Source organism: Phaethon aethereus (genome assembly GCF_964289735.1).
Source record: "Phaethon aethereus genome assembly, chromosome: 1".
NCBI classification, from domain to species: domain Eukaryota; kingdom Metazoa; phylum Chordata; class Aves; order Phaethontiformes; family Phaethontidae; genus Phaethon; species Phaethon aethereus.
The window spans coordinates 121,054,952-121,082,442 of record NC_138575.1 but is presented as its reverse complement, the minus strand read 5'-3'; the positions used below and the strand labels follow the sequence as shown (position 1 = coordinate 121,082,442).

Genomic DNA, 27,491 nt, shown 5'->3' with positions numbered 1-27,491 from the left:
CCAGAGCACTCTTATACATCAGCAGATAGTATTCCATGGCTTTTTAGCTCCGAACTGAGCTGTTATAGACCCAAGTCACCGTGCTTAAAAGTATACTTACTTGCATGAATGAGCAGTGAATGAAAACCATTAATGCCCCAGCATGCACTGCTCCCCAGTACTCATTTTTGTTGTAGCCAGCGTTTCTTACTGTGTTTCTGCTTCATTTAAACCTGTCAATACCTCAATTAGTATTTGCTTCTCTTCCCCTGGGAGGGACATTTACACATGTCACTTCACAGCCTCCAAAATCTAAAAGACCCATGGGAATTGCTGGGTCGTAAAATATGTCCTGATTAAAGCTTGTTTTTTACAGTGACTTTCTGCCCTTTTTTTTTCTTTTAAACCTGTAAACTGTTTGGGTATTCTTACCGACGGGGCACAAAAGGAAAGTTTAAAGCATAACAACTTGTAAGAAAATGAGCACTCTCCCATGGGATTCTCGTCTCTGGTTTTTACTGATTTGCATTCAGTAAGTCACAAAAAATTAGAGCGCTGTACTTTACAATTATGATAGCAGTAACTCTCTCATTTAACGTTAAAACTTGATGCCATCTTGATGGCAGACCAAATTCAATTTAAGATCAAAGCATTGAAGAAGTTATCTAAAATTATATATTGCTAGTTTTAACTATTTAACATTCCTGCTCTTTCCAGCCTGACTTTTATACAGAGTGATGAAAGATGATAATTGATTTGGAATAGAAAGCAGCCCACGGAATTTATACTTAATGGATACATGTTTCTAATACTAATTTTTAGTCATCCATACTTTTCAACAATGGCCATGATGGTAACACTAACGTTGTCCATTAATTTCATGTGAAGGAAGATGGTCTTTTTGTCTAAGTCTTCGTAAATTATATACATGTTATAATAACATCACAATTATATACATGCTAATGTAATTTTTTATAGATCTTTTATCACTTATTTTTATTTTGACAATTAGCCAAGCTCTAATAAAACTGATTTTCCAGTGCCTCATGTGGGTTACAATAGTTTGTCATAAATTTCCACAGGCTTTCACTATAACTGACTGCAGGGAACAAAGCTGTCAGCTTATCATTTCCGATTTTCTTCCTCTTGGTTATTAGGAAGTGTAGTTAGACAAAATGGGAATTAAAACTGCATGGCAAAGCAAAAGAAAGTCACATTCATTTCAGAACGATGTCAAAGTCAAAGGAAAGACCGAGAAATACAAGCCGCTGCCGATCTCGTGTATCATTTGAAGGCAGCAGTTTGCACCGTTGTGTAGCCAGGTTTTGGGAGAGGGGGAAGGTTACAGGGGTGGCTTCTGTGAGAAGCTGCCAGCAGCATCCCCCATGTCCGACAGAGCCAGTGCCAGCTGGCTCCAAGACGGACCCGCCGCTGGCCAAGGCCGAGCCCGTCAGTGATGGCGGCAGCACCTGTGGGAGAACAGCATTAAGACGGGGGGGAAGTTGCTGCACAACAGCAACAGCAGCTGGAGAGAGGAGCGAGAATGTGTGAGAGGAGCAGCCCTGCAGCCCCCCAGGTCGGTGCAGCAGGAGGGGCAGGAGCTGCTCCAGGCGCCGGAGCAGAGGTTCCCCGGCAGCCCCTGGGGAAGCCCATGGTGAGGCCGGCTGTGTCCCTGCGGCCATGGAGCTCCACGGGGGAGCAGATCTCCACCCGCACCCGGGGAGGGCCCCACGCCGGAGCAGGGGGATGCCCGAAGGAGGCCGTGACCCCGTGGGCAGCCTGTGGTGGAGCCGGCTCCTGGCAGGGCCTGTGGCCCCGTGGGGAGAGGAGCCCCGGCTGGAGCAGGGGTGCGGGCAGGACTTGTGACCCCGCGGGGGGCCCAGGCTGGAGCCGTCTGTTCCTGAAGGACGGCACCCGTGGGGGGACCCAGGCTGGAGCAGTTCGTGAAGAACCGCAGCCCGTGGGAAGGACCCACGTGGGAGAAGTTCGTGGAGGACTGTCTCCCGTGGGAGGGACCCCAGGCTGGAGCAGGGGAAGGGTGTGAGGAGCCCTCCCCCTGAGGAGGAAGGGGTGGCAGAGACAACACGTGATGAACTGACCACAACGGACTGTCTCCCTGTGCCACTGGGAGTGGAAGGTGTTTTAAGATTTCGGTTTATTTCTCATTATCCTACTCTGATTTGACTGGTAATAAACTAAATTAATTTTCCCCAAGTTGAGGGGTTTTTTTGCCCATGACAGTAATTGCGCTCCCTGTCCTTGCCTCAACCCACAGGCTTTTCATTATATTTTCTCTCCCCTGCCCATCTGAGGAGGGGAGTGATGGAGCGGCTTTGGTGGGCACCTGGCATCCAGCCAGGCTCAACCCACCACAACTGTACAAACATAAAACTAATGCAAGAAAAGATCTCAGGAAGAGGAAAGAATTGCCTTTGAGATTTGCGAGAAAAGACATTTTTTATTTTATTAATGTGTCTTTTGGTTAAAATTCATAGGTGTCATGCAAAATAAATCAACTTCTTTTCCTATAATGTGACCTGAAACCACCTCTGAGTGAATAAGATATGAACCCTAAATGTTCACAGCCTTTACCCTGACATACTCAATCAGATCATGAGGCTCTGGTGAAGCTGCTAAGTACTCAAGACATCGTTGTCATTCTTATTAAAGCTTAGCATCAAACAAGGCCTGTTCTATCTGGGAAACACATGTTTGAATAATACTTATAATCAAAGTAACTTCATTTATATCAGTGGAATAGCTAACTGAAATGGTAGTCTAGGGTATACAGAATCCTTATTCATTCCCACCCAGTGACTGACTCCTTTTTAGAATTTTTTTCAAAGATTACCTTGTATGGATGTCCTAATGCCCTAGTAATGCAATTTTTACATACCACTGAGTCTCTTGTTTAGATACAGGATTTGGAATGCCACCCTAGGTAGCTGGTACACAGACTGGTCATGTCCGTGTTTAATTTCTGTCTATTATTTATATATCATAATTCTCATGGACATCACTCCTCACCAAATAGAAACTTAAAAGATGCAGTTTCTGCTGTGCATCTCTTTTTCCAAAGCAGTACTGTTTTTCATACTGCTCTGTCAGAAAATTATTTTGCTAATAAAACTGCTGATGAAGCTCTTGCCTATTGTCCAAAAAACCATTCCTCTAACAGTTATTAAGGGAGGTGTATAAAAAGCTACTAGCCCTCCTTTGGGGGTAGAAGGTAATCTGATTTGCTCTGCTTTGTTTTAAAAACATTTTCAGTAATATATTTATCAAGAAATTTTCTGAATTTATTTCATGTGCAGTGTAGACTTGTGAAACTAGAGCTGAATAAATAATTCAGTCTGCCATATTAATTAATCAAATTTTTACTTCTCAAATTTTTCAGGTTTATGTGTTTGAAATGATTTTGCTTAATCTGGAACCTCAGCAGCAACTAATTTGAAAACATTTGCTTTTTTAGTTTGAAATGCATGCCATAATGATCAGTTACGTAATTCACCCAGTATAGTTTCTATTTGAAAGTTGCATTGCGTATGTAACAAATTATTTACTAATTTCAAGCAATATAGTAAAACATTGCATTCAAAATCCACTTTCATGAAATAGTTAAATATTTTTAATTACATTTAAAAAATATTTGTCCTAAAAGAACATGTCTCAGGAGGCTCACAACAGGTGAACATAAGTAGGTGACAAACATAAAGTTAATTTTCAAAAGTAGTGAATACTGGTGGAAAATAGTTGTCATTAATTTTATGTCCATTATTTTTGTGAAAATAACTTGTATTCATAAAAATGGGATGCTTATTTTTGTGTTAACATATTTATTTTACCTTTTGAGACATGCAGCTTGTTTTCTAGTCTTGGGCATGTCTTGGGCATGAGGACTAAGAGCAGTATTTTCACCTGCTGGAGAGGTCGCAGTTTTACCAAGAAACTGTGTGCTTAAACTGAAGTATAATTGAGCTGTCCTACTGATTTAAAATCTCTGCTAGATTCAAGACACCACCTGAATTTTGGAGAGATGCTACTTAAGTAAGAAAAAAATGTCATTTATCAGAAAGGGAAAATGGAAGTTAAGAGAAGAATTTTAGCAGTGCACTCACTGACTCATGGAAGTCTACTAAATTTGAAAATAAATTAACAAATAGGAATCAACTAATTACAGTGTGAGAGCTGGTCTCCCTTAAATGTAAGTAAGTAATGTATTGGCATGGGTTTTCTTGGCCTGAGCAATAGTGGATTGAGGAAGAGGGAACTTGTTTTTGAGGTAGAAAAATCTCACTTGTCATGGGCAGAAGAGTATTCTCACTGGGCTGAGCAGTGTGAGAAGACATGCTGAATTTGGCTTAAATGTTAAATTGGAATTTTAATTCATTATTGTCAATATATATTCATTTCAACTTTAATGCAGTTTTCTTTTACCACAACGCCTACCCTCATTCACACTGTTATTTTTACCCAAGGTTCTTTAAACTGCATCAAAGAGCCATAGACCTATGTTCTGGAAGTTGTACAAGAAGAACAGATGGTGTTCATCTTCCCTCTTTACAGCACTAGATGCACATCTCTGCAACTGAGCAAGGCCTTGCAGGTTCCTAAATGATCAGTGTAAAGAAGAGGCTTTTGAGGGCACAGTTCATCTGGGTAGATGAACAGCACTCTTTAAGTACTTTTCTTTCCATTGAGGAATTCTACGATACCTAGCTTGGCATAGATGCTTGCAAGATGAATGCTACTATGGTGGCAGATATTTCCCCAAACTGGCCAGTTCAAGCATGCTCCAGTGAAGGACCCAAATTATGTGGGAGGATACTCTGCCAGAGCAAAGATCTTAAGACCAAGAGAAGTGGAGACATGTTGATATGCTGGGAGTCACATCACTGACAGAGTGCAGGACATGTCTGTTACTGAGCACTCTCTCGAATTGTCATCGTGTTCAGTTATGTCCAGTTCATTATCTCATTAGGTTTGTTTATCTGCTGCATCTTTTCCATCCTCTTTCTCAAGAGCAACTTGAATCTGCATTAATGTTTGGCTATCATCAGCAATCTAACTTTTAGTACTGCTCAAAACACATTGTATAGTGTCACATGGCATCTCTCCATTGATTGTGGTGTTGGCTGCATTGTATTCCTCTCTCCTCACCACAGCCAGGTTGCTAGAAAAATACCATTTGGAGGCTACAGACAGTGATAGTTCTTAAACATATTGAGAACTTCAGTCAGTCTTAGAATCATTTAAGGACGCTGTAAGGTTATTTAGTGTTTAATTACAAATTAAAAGATAGGAAGCCTTTAAATTTGCTTTCTTCCCACATGGCTATTTCCATCTATGAACTAAAAGAGAGAAAAAATTGTTATTCCCCCTTCCCCACTCCCTAGATAATTTTTTAAATTAATGTGAATTTCGGTTTTCTAGTAATTCGTGAAGGTGTATTCTAAAAGGATTCAAAAGATTCTGTTACTTTGCTCAAGCTCCACCTAAACTACTATAGCCTCCTTATTCTGGATAATGAGACTAGTCTTTGTCAAGGTTATTAAATGTTTTAATTTGTATTCAGTTCCTGATGAAACACTCAGTAGTAGCAGAGAAAAGAAAGTCAGGTAAGTCAGATTAAGTCATTTTACTGAATCTCAGAAAAGGTCTAGGTTCGGTTTTCTTCAAGTGGGACAAATTTCTTGTTTTGTATGAGCCAGTTCCATGATTCTTAAGAGTAACCTCAACTACTGAATTTTGCACTTCAGTTTTTAATGATGAAGTTATTAATATTATAAAGCAATGAGATTACTCCTTACTGCGTTGCCATGAGGAAAGGGGAAAACAATGGGTTGGCCTGGGAAAAGGAATAAACAAATCAGCTTTCTAAACAGAAGCCCAACTTTAAACAGAGAAATCTGCTAGATTAATGCTGCTGGCAGTGATATCACAGAATCACAGAATCATTAAGGTTGGAAAGGACCTTCGAGATCATCAAGTCCAACCATTAACCCAACACCACCATGCCCACTAAACCATGTCCCAAAGCGCCACATCCACACATTTTTTGAACACTTCCAGAGATGGTGACTCCACCACCTCCCTGGGCAGCCTGTTCCAATGCTTGACCACTCTCTGGGTGAAGAATTTTTTCCTAATATCCAGTCTAAACCTCCCCTCATGCACCTTGAGGCCATTTCGTCTCATCCTATCACTAGTTACTTGGGAGAAGAGACCAACACCCACCTCACCACAATCCCCTTTCAGTATGGTACTACAAGGTATATGCATACCTTGAAAATGGAAATCAACATAATCTATAAACTCTAGCCTCTATTTTAGTCCAGTTTTGACCAACAGACCTTTAACAATCCCCAGCAGTACATGGCATGCTTCAGAGAAAGATGTGGAGAACCCCAGAGGAGAGAGAATTGGATTAATTTGTCCCATGGGGAAGCCTACTGCAAAATCCTGGAACATGACACTATGCACTCCTTGAATATGCACAGCAATATGCCTTCCCTTCCAAAATTCTCCTATATAAATACGTATCATTATATCTGTGTTTATATAATGTATATTTGAAGAGATATAAAGGATACACACACTTAATATGGCATCTGAATCATCTTGATACATTTCTAAATGCCTTTTTTTTAAGACATCCTGAGAGAATCTCTCATGCATATATAGTACAGATTTAGTTTGCTTATTTACAGTTTTCTAGATTATTTTGTCAGTAAAGAGCCAGCATATTTATCTCAGTTATTTGCATCAGTAATTTGATTAAAGATAGTTGGAAGATGAAGAAATACGTTGCCTAAAATATCCTTGGGAATGCGGCTTTGTTACTAGGAATCTTTTGACGTAGAGGAAGATAAAAAGAAGAGCTTATGGTTTAGGATCACTGGAGATAAACTGTGAAGAGTGAAAAATCAGCTTTGGAGGAAGGGGAAATATTTAGCTGTGAGGCATCGCTATGGCAATAAGGAATCTGTATGGCAGATTATGCGAGAGGAAGGGAAGGATAAGCAGGGATAAAGCTGTCTCTGAGGAATAAAGTCATCTTTCTTTACATGCTTTTATGCTGCTCTTATTAAGAAAGTTTGTTGGAAAAAAAATGAGCTTCATAAGCTAGCCTCTGTTTTTTACAAAGCAAGTTAATCATAGTGTTTGGTTTGGTACTCTCAACCATCGGGGGACTCTTGGTAGACAACTGTTTAGGAGACCTGAGGGTGAGGAAGGAGTCTGAGACAGGCTCCTCAAGGTCTACGGGATTTAAATCCAAGCACAAAACTCCTGTTTTCTGCGGGTGCACGCTGTGTGCTCCTACCTGTGAAGCAGGAGGAGGGTAGACCTGCCGGTGCAAGGCTCACCTGCTCCGAATGCTGAGCCTTCCCAGCCAGGGACACAGGAACCCCGTGTAGCTCGTGGGGAGACACAGACCACCCCTCAGCTCCCCGGTGCGCTAAGTGCAGGCTTCCTCCATCACCAGAGGAACTCAGAGTAGGAGATACTGAGGGGAAGAAGAACTGCAGCTGTAAAGAAAACCAGTTAGGTGACTTGGGAGGTTGTCATGCTTTAATTAGGGATGGGAAATGAGGTTGGAGAGGGAAAACGCCGCTGTAGGGGTTAGGGAACATGTGAGAACCTGAGGAGGTTGCAGCAGGAAGAGGAGGGGGAGAGGTGAAGGGGACTGGAACGTGGAGATGTGGAGAGGTGTGGCAAATGGAGAAGGAAGGCTGAAAATGAAGAAAGAAGAGATGTGGGAGGCTTGGGAGATTACGGAAGGAAGGAAGGAAGGTGGTGGCACAAGCTAATGACGGTAATGTGAACTCCTTAACAGCCTGAATTGGGTCTCTTATCAATGAACAAAATGCATAAAAGGATATACTGGTCCCCTTCGGGTGTTGCAGATGAGGGCAGAATATGTTCAAGTGCAGATACCTGCACATACCAGGCCCACAGGCCTGCAGCTGCACAGGCCGAGGGTGCTAGCTAGCTTCTGTGTTTGGAAGCAACAAGCAGATGGCCACAACAAGTGACTTGCTGAAAGCAACCTCCTTGAGTGTCCTTAGTACTTGGACGGGCGCCGGATAAAACTGGAAGATGCAATCAGACTCATCCTAATTTTATATTCTGATTATTCTTTATTTCCTCTCTTTGAATGCTCCTCTTTGACAAAACTAATATGGTACCTAATATCCAAAAAGTTAAACAAGACGTACTTCATCAGTAATGCATATCTGTGCCTAAAGAGCCTCTCACGCAAGACCTTTTTAAGAGCTCTTCCGGTTCTTAGACCCCATTTGTAACTGTAACCCACAACTCCACAGCCCTGTTAATTTTCAAATCAGTTTGTTTTGGTTCAGGAAGCCTTTGAACAGAAAGGGCTGCAACCTGACATATTGTCGCAACCAAGCATCAAGAGCTCTGGCATGTGAAAAGGTCATGCCACCAAGCATTAACATTTCAGAATAGTAATTATAGTAATTCATTTAAATAAGGATTTTTTTTGCTATCCAGTAGCCATAGCTCAATCTATGCAGGAGGAAAGGCCGGGAAGGGCTCAAATCCAATCCTGTGCCAATGTCATCTTCTTAAAATAGAGACCCAGAGAAGTTCAGAGGGAATGAGTGAGTTGTTCTGATCAGAAGAGGCAAGTGTTCCTGCATAAAAACAAGTGGGGGCTATTGCAGGAAACAGTCCTGGAGTGCAAGAGCTTAGAGAAGGGACTCTTTACTGCCACCTCATATGCTTTGAAAGGAGCGAACAGATTCATTCAGAAGAGAGCAGTTCTGTGTGCTGTCCAGAGCTTTCCAGCTTCTCCTGAGCAGGAAAAGGGCCAGAACTGAAAGACAGACTCATGGGCTTTGATTCTTCCTACTCACCAAGGCCCAGATGCTATTTGTTGGTGGACAAATCATATGGGAAAGAAAGGGCAGGCTACTGAGGACACCAAAGAGACCATTCTGTTTCAAAAATGCCATGTTTTGAGGGGTTTGCAGTAAAACACTCTGAGGATTTTTTCTTCTTATTTCCAGCAAATTTTTATTCCAAAATGTGAAAATACTTGGGGTAAGCCTATTCTTACTAGCAAGAGTACTTTTTTCAACATTAAAATTTTGTAAAGTCCCAAATGATTAATGAAGTGGACAGTTATGTCTAAACTGTTCTGCAATACAATGAAAACTTAAATCTAGGTAGGTTTATTGTCAATTTAATTATACTTTCTGTTCAGTACAGTAAACTATGTATTCAGCGCATACATGGACTGTAAGCTCTTTGGTGCAGAGCCTTTCTTTTAATTTTGTACACCTTCTGGTTTAATTGAACCCTCATTTTGATAGGTCATTACTGTCATACAAAATGGTAGAGCATATATCTGTCAGCAAATAAAACAGTAGCTCAACAGAAGGAATAAGAAATTTTTACCAGTTCTTTATTGGCCCCATATCTGAATGCTTATTTCTTACAGGACCTTTATGTACTGTGAATATTTCAATTATGTTATAAGTTGTCCTGTGACCAGCAAAACAAATAGACCCAGCCTTCCTTTGGATTTGCATCATCTTGTCTCCACAACCCCACTGTCCAGTCCCAGATCCTTTCTGCTAAGTTCCCTTCGAGGCCCATCCTCTGTCTTAAGAAAATTCCTACACAGAAATGAAAGTAAAATAATTTCTAATATTTTTGTCTATCTGGTCAAATATAGACAAGCTGAATGAGACCCAGATTGAAGGGTCAACCCTGTATCTTCAGACTAGTCAGCTCACTGAAGAGCGATCTTTTTTTGTTTTGTCTATTTTTAGTTCCAGCTATGATAACTTCCTATCCAAATACTACCTTGGCAACGCAAGGTCAAAAGAAGGAAATGAGCTGCACGGCACATGGAGAGAAACCCATCATAGTCCGCTGGGAAAAAGAAGACCGAATCATTAACCCTGAAATGTCCCGTTACCTTGTTTCCACCAAGGAAGTTGGAGATGAAGTGATCTCTACTCTTCAGGTAAGAAAACAAAGTGACCCACAACTCATCTACATGCATGAGTTGCTTGAGTTAGTTTTGGTAGGGATGCACAGCTACCTCTGACCTACAAGGTCAGAGCCCCACCACTCACTCCACCTGTGGTGCAGCCCTGGAGAGCTGGCAACAAGAGGAGGTAGAGGAAACCTCTGCATTCAACCCCCAGAAAAATTAGTCTCCATTTTCCCATGCTCCCGAGTGAGCCTGGCTCGCAGTCCCCCCCTGTCCTTTCTGTCTCAGATGCAACATGGCTCATTTCCCCCTTCCTGGGACAGCACAGTTCACTTCTGAGTATGCTGCTGGTAAGTGCCGAGTGAGTATCTGACACCTAGTTCTGACGTGTGTCAGGCTTACCTCCACCAAAATCATTAAGCTGTTTTGAGATAAAAATGTTGTCTTTTTAAAGTACTTTTTTCCTCTCCCTTTCACTTTGTGGGGCTTGTGAGACCATTTTACAAAGTCAGGTTAGTCAACAGATTCACAGTGAGATGGAAGGAAAAGGTACATGTAGATACCTAAGTAGTATATCTACTGCTGCCAACAGTATTGGGCACTTACTGTAGACAGTAGCAGAAGACATAAAGCCAGCCAGCAAACGGTCACAGTCTGCATCTTCACTTCTGCTTCTGTGACAGGCAGCTGTCTGGTCGTTTGGGAACAATGCGTCTCGACTTGCCTGACAAACCAGTACATGAGACTCCATTAACTCCTAAGTGGCCCACCTGGGTTAGACTGAGAGGCTACATGAGTGGCACTGCTGTTTTAGGGACTTAAGTTTCCCCAAGGTGCCATGGAAGCACAGGAAACTCTTGCTGTTCTGATGTCAGGAGAACACCACCTACAATGGGTGGGGCTATAACATTGCCTCAGTATACCAGGATACCGCTATTTCCACTCAAATTTAAAATTCACCAACATGAGCAAGTTATCAGTCCAATTCTTTGTATTTTTAAATGTACCTTTATGAAATCTAAAAGAATTTTTTAAAAAAATAATATAGATTCTCAGTCAAAAATCTTGAGTTTCCATTTTTCAGTCACATTCTTAAGAACATTTTTACTAGGCTCAAGGAAATAATTCTCTAGATCTCTGATGATTGTCTATATTCTAGCATAACTCTTAATGTGTATCTTTTTCTTTACTAGCCAAAAATTGTGTTGGATGATATCCAGTAAAAATCTGGGTTTGCTCTCTGTGAGGGAGCTTTGTCATTGATTTCTATGAGGAAGAATAAGTTCTACGTGTGACTTTTTTCATATTAGCATATTTGTGTTACAAATAATATTTAATTATAGGATAGATCTCTAGACCTCTCTGCCATCATTTGTCTTATTGATTTTAATAAGATAATGCCTGGATGCACAACAATATTTCTTTTTGGAAGGCTGGAGACCTGCTTGGAGAATTCTCTTCTGAAGCAGTTGTGTACGGTAGTGGCATTCTACATCTATATGTATGTTACATACAAAAACGTTGACTTCTGAGATATAAAATACCCCCAAAATAGAAAAAATGTCAGGATTAAGGTTGTCTCTGAAGCTTTTAACTCAGTGCTTTTGCATGTGTGTATGATGATGTGATCTTTAGTGGTATACTCAGCTTTTATTTTTTCTGCAGGACCCCTGCCTCAGTCAGGCATGACTTGGACTTGCTCAGGAGTTGAATTAGGGTTGAGTAATGAAAAACTCTCTGTGATGCAAGGCTGATCATTGAAACCAAACTTTTCACAGGTGGCCAATAATTGTGTGTTCTTTGTTTTCTAGGTACTTGCCTTGAGCCCTTGGGGTCTGATTTGCAGAAGTACTAAGCCCTCATAGCTGCAGCTTAACTCAATGGAAGCTGTTATGAACACATGAAATGCTATTTATTGCTAAAGACTCTGTGGGGGGAAAAGAAGGCCCTAGATGTATCAAATTGGACTCTGAAATTTTTTGTTTTTCTATCTTAAAGCTCAGTCACACATGCAACTTAACACAGCTTGACAAGTTACCACATCTCAGATGATAACTCTCCTTGTAGCAAGTGGGAAATTAATTCATTTCTCTTAACCAGTGGTGAATGAGAGTTGTGCTTATATTGCTTTGGCTTTGCTGAGGTACGTGGAGTTACCATGGCTCAGCTAATATGTGGCAACTTGTCAAGCAGCCACAAACATTATCATATGTCTGTTTCCTTAATTCCCCATATGAAAAGGTGGTAATACTCTTCATGATGTCAGGGTTTATGAAAATAAATTCACTCATGTTTCTGAAATGGCTACTGCATAGGTGAAAGCCACAGAAAAGGCTAAAAGAAAACGAAGAGGTCTGTCTTCAGGGCACAGTTTGAACTGTGTGCAGTAAATAAAGTGTGGAGCAGCACACTGAACGATGAGAAGAAAATGGTATTTGGAATACCTGCTCATTTAAAAAAAAAAAAACCCTCTCTCTATTTTACATTGAATGAAGCAGCGGTCCTGTAGAAAAATATCATTATAATCATGTATTTAAAGACTATGTATAACTTTCTGTGTTACGAAATAAAAAATTGAAAAGAAAGACCACCCAAAATTTTATTACGAGGCACCATGCTGAATACTACAGGGTTCACTACCAGTGTTTGAACCTTTATTTCCTCCACACAGACTTCAGCCACTTGAGTTATTTTCAGAAATAACTGGAAAAATTTGGAGGCAGCAGGAGGCACCATTGCGAAAATTTCAGCCAACTGTTAAATACTTGGCAAACTTATGAGTAACTGGAAACAGGACTCCTGATGAGAAGCTACAGGAATAGGTGGTGCTCCAACTCCTGGCTACACATGTAGAGCTGATAGCCTGCTTCCTCAGCCCGGGTGTTGCTAGTTTTGATAAGTCTTAGTATTTTGAATGCTTTACTATGCATATGTATGTCTTTATATAACATGCAATATCTATTTATTACTGTCACGTAAAACAATTTGTACAATTTTTCTTGCACCATACAGAAAAGCTGTTGGTTCATTTTCTCTGCGTGCTGTTCAATCAATCACTTCTTTTCAAACCACCTATAGATTTTGCCAACTGTGCGTGAAGATTCTGGCTTCTTTTCTTGCCATGCCATCAATTCTTATGGGGAGGATCGTGGAATAATTCAGCTCACTGTGCAAGGTAGGAAGAGGACAACATAAGGAAAAAAACACAGCTATTGTAGTACAGTAAGTGTATGCCCTCCTCAGAAATCTGTTGAGGGAGGGAGGCTCTGATTCCTAATTAAATGTATTCCTCATTGTCAAAGAGATGAGGAGCCACATTAAGATGCTTGGTCTTTCATGTTCCAGCATCACAGATGATTAAATAAAAATAAAGGATAAGCTTGAGTCTTTCTAGATCTGTACAAATTAATTAGGAGAATTTTTCTTAAATACACTTTAGCTGACAATATACTAAAGATACTTAAAACTACCATCTTCAGTAGGGACAGTGGATATGAGGAGGTTACTTTTGGGGGGGAGAGGGTTGCATTTGTTTTTGAAGAACAAATCCCAAGTCTGAAATAAAGCAAAAGCGATCTGACTTTATCTCTAGAGAAACGGTAAACCTACTGTGGATCTTTAAAGAAAATATTTCAAGTTTAATCAGTCAAAATAAATGGTAATCAGTTTGCACAATGCAAACTCTCGAAACCTATGTTGCCTGGGGCTGGGGTTCCCCTCCCGCAGGGTTTCGCTCAGGCAGACAGCAGCAAGTCCTGGAGTGGCCGAGGTGACAGGGTTTGAGATGCAGAGCATGGGCAGGACTCAGCCACTGGCCGCTGCTTATTTCTGTGCCATGCTTGTTCCTGTGCTTGTGTGCCTTTGAGCATGCACATAACAAATTTCTAGGACTTGCAGATTTCTTTCTCCCCGCTCTTGATTTCAAGTAACCGCAGATGTCAGTGAATGCCTAAGGCGGCTCAGTCGAAAAATTCGGGTGGAGTTTGGGGACAGGTTCTGAGTTACACCACTGCTCATTTAAACTGCCCTGACAATTTAAAGGGACATTAGAATGGGTATAAATGTTATTTATTTACATCCTTAACTCTAGAGGCAGAAAGAGGCTTTAGTGTCATTTTAAACCGTTAACAAATTATTCTTTTATTACATGAAGACTTCTAAACATACTCAAAGGGATAGAAATTTTACTCCCTCCTCCCAGCAAATTCAGCACTTTTAAGTTTAGTATTCATATTTCTACCATCACCTTTTGTGTAAAAACTGTAGAAGTATCAGTGAAACGTGGTATTCAAGGCAAAAAACTTTTCTAACATGAGTAGTCCAATCTGGAGTGCTTTTAAGGAAATGCAACTCTATGTTGCGTATAAGAAGGTTAAGCAGAAGTCAGTATTCAAGATTACATCAGTGACTCCTAGCTGAAAAGTGACTTTTTCTCCCTCTGATAAGTATTCTTCAGCTGGTGATTAACTGGCTTAGGGTACTAATGAGTGACTGGAGAAAATGCCATGAGACTTTACCACCAGTGAGCTATGCCAGTGCCACGCTCGTTAATGTTATCTTGTTATGAGTACAGGTTTTCTTCTGACTAAAACTGTGTGTGTGTGTTTACTCAGAGCCCCCTGACCCTCCTGAAATAGAAATCCGAGAGGTGAGAGCACGCAGTATTGCCCTCAGATGGACCATGGGGTTTGATGGAAACAGCCCAATCACCGGCTATGATATCGAGTGCAAGAACAAGTCGGGTAAGAAATTATCTTCCTCTGAAGTAATCCCCATTGCTAGTCCTCATCACTGAATTTGTACCGTAAAAGATAATTCATAAATTGAAAACTGCTGATGGAAATTTTTACTATGGTTTATTTAATCTTCCACAGTAGGATTTATCTTCATTTGTTGTCTTTTTTTTTTTTTTAAGTAAGGACATTAAGTCTAGCAATTGCTGCTTTTCCCTTTTACCCGAGAAACCTACATGTAAGGGGGGAAAATTTTATTATAAACCACACCATTCTAGGTGACAGCTGGTATGATGATTTTGCTAGCTGATTCTTGGTCCCTGTTTTTATCTTTTCTCCATTTGGATTTTTCTATCTTTTCATTTTTTATTTTTCCTGATAGAAAATTACCTGCCTTTGCAAATTATCTTTTCCTGTTGTGCTGATTTTTAGAAGTTATTTTCTTTTGATATATGAGTACATGGCATCTTTCCTGGAAAGGTAGCAGTGAAAAAGAGTGTTCATGCTAGTTTCTAGATGAAGAAAGATGTGTGGTAGTTTGCTGAAACACTATGCAGAGTTTTCAGTATCAGACTGGAAACACTCCAAAGGGTAAGACCAGTGGCACACATCAGCAGGCCAATGCAAGAAGATACATTTCTGCTAGGTCACCATATAGTCACATCAATGAACACCTAATAAGATGAATGAGGTAAACGGTTAAAAAAAAATACAACTCCCTAAGTCAGGAAAACATTCCTGTTCTGGAATATATGTTCACTGTCTATTGAAATCTAAAAACATTCAAGATTTGTTGGAACTATGTTTCTCATGTGAGATCATACTTAAAATTAGGTACATTGATAAGCACTGTCCCTGAGTCAGGCTTTGAGAAGGGACTAGATAGGAAATTTTCATGGAACAATGTTTCATGTTTTGAGTATGATTAAAAAGACATTGAGAAATTATATTGTCCTGGTTTATGTTGGAGTTTGTTGCACTATTTGTAAGGGAACATAGTCCATTAATAGGAGTGCTCTGTGTGTGGTTATCAATGAAACATTTTGTTTATCAAAGCAACTATAGTACATTTATAGTCTTCTCTCTTCAGTTCCAAGATGTAAAAATGTACTTGTTCATAAAGTTCTGAAATTTGCCAAATTTAAAAAAAAAAAACAACACCCTTCTTTTACCCTTTTCCATTTGTCTACATTGTGGATTTCCCTTGTGCTTTACTTAGGCAAAAATAATGTGATGCTTTTACTACTAGATAAAATATTTACCAATTTAACCGAGCTTTAAGTCATCAGCCACTGTTTTTGCATTGGCTTTGTAAATGGAATTGATAATGTACAGGTGAGCCATGGTACCTGAAAGATTACAAGTAATAATTCCCCACTGAAACTGTGGTCAGGAATCATAGCTTTGGAGATGCAGGCTAGCCCAAGGGACGTGTATATCTAACAGTTTCTGGGCTTTGTTTTCTTTTTGGTTCATTTCCTTTCTTTCCAGCCACCCATCTGCTCCAGAAAAGTTTTTGAAAGTCATTCTTGCTTGATAGGCTTCTTTCTTACCCTAAAACATCACTTGTATTTCTGAATCATGTAATTCAGCATAACCCCATCTAGGAAGATTGGGCTGCTTTCCTTTGAAGCAGTGGTGGAAAGGGATTTCAGAGCTCTCAAACTCCTTTGTTAGATGTAGTTCAATGTTTTCAAGTGATAATGCAGAATGCTGGCAAAGATTAGGTGGTAATCACTGTGAACTTGCATTGCAAAATTATGTCTCTCTAATATGGCATGATAAATGAATAGCAAGACAGCAAATGAAGTGCCATCAGACTGGATGAAAACATCATGATGCAACATAGTGATAGTGGTTAAAAAAATTGAAAGAGAAAAAATAGTGGATGGCAGAATTGGTGTTAGAGAAGATATTTCTCTGTCTGCCTATGAAAACAAATATTAAAGGTCATGTCCTAAAAAGAGCAGATTATCTTCATCTCACTGCAAACAACAAAACTATATTTTTTTAGAACCTGAGGATGAATTTTGGAGAAACTAGGATCAGGTTTTTGAATTCTGGCACACAATTTTTGTCATTAATTAAATAATCAAGAAAATGAAAGAGCAAAGATGGTTACTGAAGAACTTGCACAGGGTAGTTGGGAGAAGTTAGAATAGAGAAGGCGGCATTAAGAAGCCTCTCACTGTTCCCAGTATTAAAGGGACAGGAGAAAACTTAGGTAAAACATTCACCGTCCAGACGTAAGCTCAGGAAACATCCTGCCAAGGCCAAAATAAAGCTATAAACTGCACATTTGTGTTTAGTGAGAATTTTCCATCTATGTTGCTTACCCTGAGGACTCAGAAATGTGTTTGCAGCAGGACGCATCATCTAGGTGTCTCAAGAAGAAGTGCAAAACTTCGGTTTGAGAGAACATGCAGGCGACCACGCATCATGCATGGACTTCACTTTACGGTGTTGCCTTCATGTATCCTATCCACCCCTGTCGTGCCATCAGGCAAAAAAGACACATTAGTTACCCTCTAGAAGGAGCATGGAGTTGCCTGTCACATGAGTAGGTGGCATCTGTAGGGTCCAGTTGCCATGCAGGAGCAGCATGAATAGTGGGAGCTCAGCAGTTCAGGCTGGTTCAGTATTTGGATGTGATGCCTGTCTGTACAGAAATGTACCTGTGGCACCCAGAGCTGGCCCTTCATTGAAACCACTGATGTGTAGCCATCACACTTTTCCACCGGAGGTGTACAAAAAGATTTGAAGATAAGAACAGGTACGTGGCTTCTTCTTTGTGCCTCTGTTTTCATCCTTTTTATTTGATGTCGTTAGGGAAAGCTGAGGGGTGAACGGAAGATCAGTTCCACTTAGGACCCTGATCTGAAAGGAAGAGAACTGTGGTTTGCGCTTTCTTCTGCTCACCTCTGAAGCCCTGCTCCTTCAGGCCGCTGATGCCCTCACAGAGCTGGGGCGGGTTCCCCCAAACCTGCCAAGGGAGCCCCGAGGCATCCCCCGGGCGCGGCGACTGGGCGCAGTACCGGCAGCGGCCACCGGATGGCAGCGCCGGCCCGAGCCTGCGAGCGGGCGGGCGGTCACTCACTGCCGGGCAGTCACTCGCTGCCTCCAGTCAGCCCTGGAGGGCAAACGGGCCCTAGTTGTCTTCCGCAGAGTGACCCCAAAGCTTCAGCCTTTCTTTTAGGAACGGGTGGAAAGCTGCTGGTCTTCATAAAATCATAAATTTTTCATAGATCGTTGTGTCAGCGTGCATTTTGTAGAACAATGAGAAGTACCTGGATGTAACGTTTTATGTGTGGAATAAATAATACATTAAAAATTCCACTCTGTTTTAATTTTTTTTTTTTTTTGCTAGCCTGTTGCTGCTTGTTTTCTGTGCTTTCTCAGTCTTTCTAGGTAAGTAGATTTTAGAGTACTCTGCAGCAACAACAAAAACCAGAAGAGCCAGTAGTCAATACCTCACTCCATTACTTACCTTGTGGACACAAGCAAATACTTTTAGGATTTGCCAGAAGAATAACTTTTTTTTCTTCTTTTTTTCTCATTAGCATTTACATTTTTCAATATTGAAAACAGTTTTGGTGAGAAATTGATCAATTTTTCTCTGGACTGACTCAGTTTGGAGGGATTGCTTTTGCTGGTTTATTTTACCCTTCAAAAAGGGGATACATGTATCAAAATATACTCCTGAAGTCCATGCATTAGTCATAAATAAACACTGGAAACTTACAGTTAAAATACAGAAGACGCTGAATTTTTGTCCCTCTCTCTCTCCATGGTTATGTCATTACTTAATCTACTAAGAGTTAGAAGAATTTTTCAGATTTGTTTATTTCAGCAGTTAATACATACTACAGAGTCCTACTACTCAGAAGTCAGTATTTCAAACAAGCACGTAAAAACTTAAGCAATTTGATAATATACAGGCTATATTAAGAGAAATTATTATCCTCATCATGTCAAATTCAACACATTCTCCATACCAAGTGGGTCTTTTTCAAAATTCTATTTTTAAACTAGTCTTTTTTAATCTGCTGAGCTTTCTGCGATCCTGCCTACAGTGACCCATACTGTAAAACACTCCTGTAGAGCTTCCAGTGACATCCCCCATAGGATGCTGCAGAGGTTAAAGGAGGAACATCGCCTGCAGTAAGAAAGATATGAAGGATGGCAACTCACAAAAGGCATCAAGATGTTTTAAACAGATAGATTCTATTATTTTGTTTGCAGCAGTTGAATGTTTGGATGACAAGAAGGGGTTACTGTGTTTAGCCAATTTCCATCCTTTTTCCTATTATATGTCTCTAGAATTTATTAAGGACATGACAAGCAGATGAATAGTAAGCACAAATAATAACAATGTGCTCCTCCTCTTACAGGTACATGGAAACAGCTAAGAAGGTTCTACATTCCCCTTGTATTAAACTGCTCCTATAGCCTAACACGACTCAGGGAAATAGCATCAGTCCTGGAGGGTGCTGAGCCCCATGTCTAAGCCAGCAAAGTATTCCAAGGTCATGCTCACTTTTCAGCTATGGTCTGAGCTCCTGGAGTTTGAGATCAAACTTTCTGCTTGATCTCTGCTAGTCTAAGAGCCCTCCATTCCTGTTTATTAGGTCCCTTCCCCCCCTTTTTGGAGCACAACCAACCTTCCCTCTAAGTGAGGATTTCTGTGGGTCAGCAGCTCCAATCTTTTTCACAGCTGTTCTAATGTAGCAATGGTGAAAAAACAGTATGTACACACACACACACAAAACTGGGGAACCTTTGCCACTCTCACCAGCCCCTCAAAAAAAGGCAAAGGAGTACCTATTTTCTTGGATTTGCTGATGACCTCGGGGCCGAGATCCCATTATTCACAGCATCACGCCTGGAGCAGTCGGGAGTGCTGTCAAGGAAGGCAATCACTCGATTTGCTTGTAGCAGCAGGTGTTATCTGGGTTAATTTAGCAGTGGCAGTATCCAGCTCTGTGAGACGATTTAAGTGCATGTTTCTGTTAGCAATGTTAACATCAACTTTTATTTGTCTGTTTTATTTTAATCTCTTATTTAATAGACTCTTGGGATTCTGTTCAGAGAACCAAAGATGTTTCCCCTCAGCTAAACCAAGCCACTATCATTGATCTCCACCCTTCCTCAACTTACAACATTCGCATGTATGCCAAGAATCGCATCGGCAAGAGTGAGGCCAGCAATGAACTCACCATCACTACCGATGAAGCAGGTATGCTCTGGTTTTGTAGCATCTAAATCATGCTGGGAACTATTACTCCTTGACATAAGGAATCTTTACTTGATGTTGCTGCAGCTGCACTGAAAGAAATACTGAATTGTTCCTATAAAATTCTGTGACTTTTGCAACCTTATTGTACAGGCCTGTAATTAAAGCTGTTCAGTGGCATCTAGTGGACGAAGAAGACATTGTGCTCCAAATTTTCAGCCTGGGCTACTGGAAATGGCACGCCTATATCTACAGTTAGGCAACTCAATCAACAACATCCTATTTTTAGTGGTGGTTCCTGCCCTGTGTGTCTTGTGGCTTTCCTTAGATGCCCAGGTATTAGTATAGGTAACTAATTTAAGCTACCCCCTTTTGAGAATATTGACCTACATGGATCATATCTTCCTTTGGTACTCCATCTGCTACCCCACCCACCATTTAGTCTTCTGATTACTATGTAAGTCAGTTATCTGTCATTAGTTAGTGTCACCTCCCTGTTCTTTGTTGCCGTGTATTTTTCTACATTGCTACGGGTTTCTGTACCGGGAGGACTGTGTGGGTATTTTCACTTTCACGGCTGGGGCCACTCTTTTGTGCACTCAGATTTCTGCCTTCCAGTGCCGTCTTATTTTTATTTCTCAGGCCTAGCCAAAGTGACAGATGGATAAGGACAGCACAGCCTTGTGCATGCTACCATGTCCCAAGACCTACATGTTACATGTGACAGCAGAAAAAATTGTGGGTGAAAAGCAGAGGGCTACAGCTCTCTATTTCAGCAATTAGGAATGAAAATGCTGAATGGCCATAAGTACTTCTGCCAGGTATACATTACAATTATATTCAATGTACAAAAGTCTGCAGCTTCAACAACCTTAGCCATGAAACTGAGTGGAGTTACTCTGAAAAGTCTTGAACAGACAGGAGCTTGCATATTTGTATTTGAAAACACATTTTTATCTTGCTAATTTTATTTTTCCTGTTATTTTATGCTAAGTCAGCAATGCTTCCTCCTTTGGGGATTTTGAGAGGAAAACTGTAAAGCAAGTATCTGGGTAAAAGTGTCCTGGTAGTGAAAACCCTACTTCTTTTTCAAGATTCTTGTTGGTCTAGACTTCAAACACTCAGTGACTGATTTTCAGTTCCTCTCATGTGAATGCAACTGTGTAATTCCCACTCATTTTCCCTGTGGGTGAATTTACTACAGTGAAAATATACCCTTTGTCAGGAGAGCATGGTTTTGGTTCCAAGGGACTTTTTGAATAAAAACAGGACAGAAAATCTCACAGTGCAAAGCAGCATAAGCAGGAGACAACGAGTAACATTTCTTTTTTCATCAGGTGTCTTTTTTCATCCTAGTTGGAGGAAAGGAGTGAAGAGTATTCACATTTTTACAAGCCTTCAGTGAACAGCTTCACTAACAGTGAATAGTTTGTTTGCAAAATATTTATCGTTTGGTCAAGGTTTTTCTCTTCCTTTGTTCAATGAAAATATGAAATGATCAGAGAAAATGGATTATCCATTCTTCTGGCCAGCATCATCTCTAACCCCAAAATGCCCATCCTTCCCTGTGCATATACGTCAAAGTAGAGGGGTGGGTCTTGGATCTACTCTCTCATTCTCTCTTATTCACTCATACTTGGAATATTTCTTACTTGCTGAGGTTTTCCTGGCTGATAATTAAGTTGTCAAGATCAGCAGCTGGCCTTGGAATTAAAAAAACAGCTTCCCCATGAGCAGGGTGGAACCTTAACATCACATTTTATTCAGTTCTTTGTAACCAAGTTTCAGAGTAATTGATCCTCTTGTCGTTATCTTTTAAAGAGCCGTCTATTTGGAGAAAAAAACCAGCAGTGTGTAACTGTATTCAAAAGTCACTGATCTACCTAGGGAACAATTGGAAGAGAGGAGGTCAGGTTTAGGCAGACTATGTGATGTTTGGCTCCTGGGTTTTGATTTCAGGTGGCGTGCAATGTACAGGAGCACCAGTTTTTGATCAGTGTTTACTTCTGTTCTCTGCTTTTACAATAGGAAACGGAGAACAGCATGGGTGCAGGGAATGAGAGGGAAGGTAACGAGAAGGGAGCAAAATAAAGACCCAAGAAAGACAATATAAAACCTGAACAACTCAAACCATGCTATTGGCAAGGGGATGCAGATTGTGTATCACATATTACAGCAATCTGAGTTGCCCAGCACTAGCTATTAGAAAGCAAACTGTAAAGGGTTTCTGTGTCAAAAGGATAGTCAAGAATGGCGTGATATCAAAGCTTACAGACCACATCTTTCCCTCCATACAACCACAGTTAGCTCCTGTGTTGGAAAATAGTCTGTAAGTACATACTTGCACTAATGCTTGTCAGAAAAACGAAAGCATTGTCTGGTTTTTAATACTGAAATCAATAGAGGAAGCTGGGATATCTGTGTTTTCTTTATGTCTTTGTCACAAACTCTGTATGTCATTAAGTCTGTAAAATAAATGACTTATTTAACGTTTCACTGTGGTATGCTGGGAACAGTTAAATACTCAGGTCTGTAGAAACATTTGGGGTCTTTCAAGGAAAAGTCAAAATTTTAAGGACCACATTTTAAAAACCGTTTATAAGATCAAATGCTTTGCTCAAATTCCACTGCATTATAATGTACTTGGAGAAATTACATTCATGTTTGTCTGTAGGGGGACAGTATCAAGGACAAGATTAAAAAAATTCATAGAGACCTCATTTTTGCCAGTGGACTTTTTCCTCTTCTCCTTCCTGTACATTAATGCAAGGGGAATGGAAATAAAGTTCTTTCAACCTTTGGCAATTTCCCATATGAAGAACAGTCAAGAAGAGCACAGAATAAGGCATATTAATAACTTAAACATATTATAGGCTGTGTTCTGGGTCTCTCTGCTTTCATCAGTTAAAGTAAAATGTTCTGGTTCCTTTCACCACAAGCTGTCATTTACTGCAACTCCACCTCTAACAGCCCCACCTCACCCTTTTTATTGCTTTACTTCCTTTGTCATATTATTAAACTTAATTTAATACCTTTTACTGAGGCCATATTCTGCATCAAGGGAACCCTCTACAGCAGCTTGAGATTACTCCATTCCTTTCTTCAGACCTTTCTTTTCAAATGATTTACCTTGCTGAGCAAGCAATTTACTTCACACTTCTCTGTTCAATCCCAGCCAATTCTTGATCTGCTTTGTAGCTGCCCAGCTGACAAGTAGGTTCCCCTAGACTCAGGGCCTTCTGTTTTTTTCATTCACCCTTAAAGCATCATGTACACCCTTGGCAGCGTATCTATACTAGATGAAACTCCTCCTGACTCAGGCAGGAGCTTCAGCAAGCTTTTTCCACCTGGCAGGGTTTTTTTGCCTGATTTCCAGGCTGCGATACTTACACTGGGGAGGGGAAGAGGGTAAAATGTGCACATTTTTGCGTATAAAATATTTGATATTTGACTGAATATGCTCAGTCTTTAGCAAACAACAGGGTTCCCACTGGAAAGTTTGTGGCATGATGAAGACCAGCTAAGCAGCTCCTGCCTGACCTGCTTTCAAATTGGTTCAGCTGTCTTTCTACCACCTACAGGGTTCTGACTGCTGAAAATATGTCTTGCCTATTTACATAACAGAAACAGCATTGTGATCCTATCACTAAAAAAGAAAAGTCACTATTATTCACTCTTATTTTATTTGCCAGGTTGCTAAGTTTTGGCATGTGTTGTATTTCACTGTTGGCCAAAGATGACACCTGAATAAGGAAGATGCAAGGCTCTGGTTTTGTTTGATGAAGTGGTATCTTCAGTTTTCCATATGACATTGACTCAGTCCAAATCTTTGTGATGCTGGTCTGTTAAATAGGTGACACACGACGTCAAGTGATTAATTACGTGTGCTGTGAGGGCCAGTTTTGATCCATCTCTCTTCTCTTGTTACAGCTCCTGATGGTCCACCTCAGGATGTCCAACTTGAGCCTATATCTTCACAAAGCATTAGGGTCACCTGGAAGGTAAATACACACAACAAAGAATATAGACTTTAGGAGTATCTTGGTGCATTCAGAGAGATTCCATTGGTGGAAGTATTATAACACCTATGGATCAGTTATTTTATTTGCAAGAGACCTTGCAAATGCCTTTGCTGACAATTCTTATATGGGTTGTTAAGACTGGTGCATTGTGCAAAGAAAGAACCTTCCATTGCAGAGTAATAGCCGCAACTGCTTGCTTGTGCTGATGACAATAACATTTCCTACTTCCTTCCAATTTCAGAGATAGGGCTATGTGCTTGGAAAATGAGCACTCACAGAATTTCACTGTGGTTTTTGGCAAAACTTCTCCAAACCATTGAAGCCAATGGGATTTTTTCCCCATTGCAATGGTCTTTGGGATAGAGCCTTACTGAAGGCGTGTCTGCACACAGCAAGTAATATAGTGTCTCAGTATACTCCATGAGAACTGATGAATCAGAACAACCAATTTAAAAATATCAGCAACTGATATTATTTAAAAATCTGGTATGTCTTGTGACTCAATTCATTTTTTCTAGTTTTTGCCCGGTGTTTTGACAGCGACAGAATGTTTTAAATGCTTTTGGTATGATAGCAGAGGTACTTAAACCATTTTTTAAATGGTTTTGTGCTACATAATGCTTCTACATTGTAGCAGACAGAATAAAGCTACCTAATTACAGTAGTGTAATCTCAGTATGAAAGGCAGTTTCTAAATTGTATTGATAATTCCATATATTTAAGATTCTGAAATACGTAGTATTAAGTGCTGGAGTAGGATGGTGGCATAATAGTCATTAATTTCTGTAGTGATGTTAATTACTCCTGCAAGTGCGGATAATGTGTATTTTGCAGCATGCTATGGACCATCCAGAAAGTCAGGATAGTAAGAATGAGCTTCTGCTTATTAGCCATATAAATAACTGTGGGCTGCTTATTTATTTTTTTATTTATTTATACAATAAATAACCCACACAATCCTATGTTAGTTTTCAGTTGGTTCCTGAAAAGTCAGGTTTCTGTAGTGCATGATCTCCACACAGTGCAGTTGGTCATATAGCTGCAGAGATGCCCAACTAGTACAGAGGGACCTCAGCTGTCAGGATTTTTTTAGTAGTTCAATGGTGGTTTAAAAATGGTGGCTTAAAAATTCTGTTTTGATGAGACATTTCAATATTAAGCTTCAAAAGCAGTAGTCATCATCAATCCTCTTATGCACAGTTCACAAATACAGTGCTGATTCTTGGACCTTGTCCACATCTTAAACTTCTATCAGTGTTGGTTTTCATCAAACGGTTTCCAAAAACCAAAGGCTTGTGGTCACTACCCACAGGCTTACCTGATGGTGGAAGTGAAACAAAACAATATATTTATAAAAGGCATACATGAAGCATGGATTTAAATGCAGCACACAGTTGGTAGAGCAAAGGAAGCAGCTATTGAAGCAATACAGAGTGTACAATGTTTCTCAACAACTGAAATAAAAACTTAATGGGTTTTTTCTTTTTAAAGCATTCAAGAAGTGTGACTGTCATCAGATCTAGTCAACTATAACCTCCAAGCCTCTATGCATGAACTTGTTTTTATAGATGTATGGGCAGGCAGATTGAAAGGCTTTGCTTGATTTTTTAAAGTTCACTTTGGGGGGATATTTTCACAAACAACAAAAGAAGGTAGGCACCATTGGTTCACTGCTGGAGTTTATAGCTGCCATTTGCGATTCTGAAGATTTGCCCTTAAATTTATTGATGCAAATGTGTGCAGGCAGCAACAGGACAAAAAAAAAATTCCACACCTACATTTCAATAACCTTATCTAAAATATGGTTCAACTTGTACTTCCAGGACACTTCAGGTGCATTTTAGTGTCCTAGGTATTTCTAGGTATTGTCTGGGGAGTAGAAGTATGTCAAAAGAGTTGGTTTTTGTCTGGAATTTGATTTGTGAACACTTGTCGAGTAATGATCAGTATCTAATATAACAAAATAATCACAGAAATGAGCTATGGATTGAATATATACTCCATTGCCCTGACACATCTCATGAGCTGAGTGTAGAGATAGTTTTTCACAATTGGAGTGAGCTTATGGTGTGAGCTACTGTGACCTTGAAAATGTCTGCTTGTACTTATGCAGCATATATCCAGCCCAGGAAAGGTGAGTCCATGTTCCCAGAAATGTGCACACCTAGGTGAACCTGGTGCCATGCACTGGGTAGATGATGGCTACACATTCGGAGTTTGCTGTGGACTGTGCTGCCAGACTGCACACCCAGTCTCCAATGAATACCCGGTTTCCAATGAATACCCCATCTCCTATGAACCTTCAAGATATTGTTCCCATAGACCCAGTCTCTGTTTAAACTGTTAAACCTTTTAATTTATTGGCCAGAAGTATCTGGTGTGGTCAAGCAGCATGAGAGGCACCATGGCAGTGAGATGCTTCTGGTAGCATGTCTCTAGCAAACTGCTAGGAAGGCACTGCTGGCTTCAGCCAGAGGTAGCCTATGGCCCTGTCAGGCCACAGGATGCAATGAGGTGCTGTTTTGCAAGCAGCAAAAACTCTGGAGGTCTGCCTATGAAAAGATGGACAGCAAAAGGCACCACTGGCACTTCACTGAAATCCTGCTCAGTGTGATCTTTGTGTTCTCAAGCCCCTGTGTGCTCAGCTTGAAAACCCTGTGCCTTGATTTGCAGTCACTGCTTTATCTGCTGGTAGGTTATCTCATCTGATGGGTGCTAAGTTTCTCTGTTCTCTGTCGTGCTGAAGGTAGTTGAAACCTAATTGTTTTCCCTGACCTCAAAGCTCCTTTGCAGGCAAAAGTGAAGGCACTGATCTGCCTTCCTGAAAGGTTAGTGCTTGGGTAATCCTACCTTTACTGGAAGAATTATTTTCTGAATGACAGTTTGTAACAACTGATTAAGAAGTCCCTTTAATTTAGAAGTCACAAACCAGGAGTAAGCCATTCACTTGCCTTGAATTATTGCATTTTTCTCCCAGACAGAGCAGTTTTAGTCTATTACTCAATAAGGTACTTTAAGATGGTCCTGCAGACTTACTATAGTTCAGTCTCATCCTGAATCCTGACTTTTGGGTAGGTCCCTACAGTGCACTGCTGTGCAGAAGGCACTCATTGCATTATGCAATACAAAGTACTTAAGAATAAAGAAATACCCTGGTAGATTAATCCTATATTGTCATGGATGCAAAAAGGGAAGAAAATAAACCCAGTAATAACTTAGTCATTTTTGTTTTGGAGGCATGTGGAGATTTTGCCATGCAAACCTATGACAACATTAAACAAAAGGGATTGTGTTGAGAACCATACTTTTATTTAAATTTGGCAAACCTCATTAAAATACAGACAGTATCAATAACGGCAAAAGGAGCAGAGAATAACACAACAATTATCTTTCATCTTGCTTTAAGTTCTATTTCTGCAGCTTGCTACTGTCATTTATCTTCCTTTAAAGTTTCTCTTAGCCCTCTTTTAGAAAATACTGGTTAAACAAAGTTTTCACAGAATCACAGAATCACAGAATCATTAAGGTTGGAAAGGACCTTCAAGATCATTAAG

The 27,491-nt window shown here is 40.3% G+C and overlaps 1 protein-coding gene across 1 annotated transcript in view; it reads left to right on the top strand.

Annotated features, from left to right (window-relative positions):
• Positions 1 to 27,491, top strand: part of DSCAM (DS cell adhesion molecule) — a 491,161-nt gene that overhangs the window by 362,227 nt on the left and 101,443 nt on the right. Inside the window, exons 12-16 of the mRNA XM_082014240.1 lie at positions 9,783 to 9,979; positions 13,028 to 13,124; positions 14,563 to 14,691; positions 19,751 to 19,918; positions 23,846 to 23,916. Of these exons, the coding sequence (XP_081870366.1) occupies positions 9,783 to 9,979; positions 13,028 to 13,124; positions 14,563 to 14,691; positions 19,751 to 19,918; positions 23,846 to 23,916 (662 nt within the window). The remainder of the gene's footprint in view (positions 1 to 9,782; positions 9,980 to 13,027; positions 13,125 to 14,562; positions 14,692 to 19,750; positions 19,919 to 23,845; positions 23,917 to 27,491) is intronic.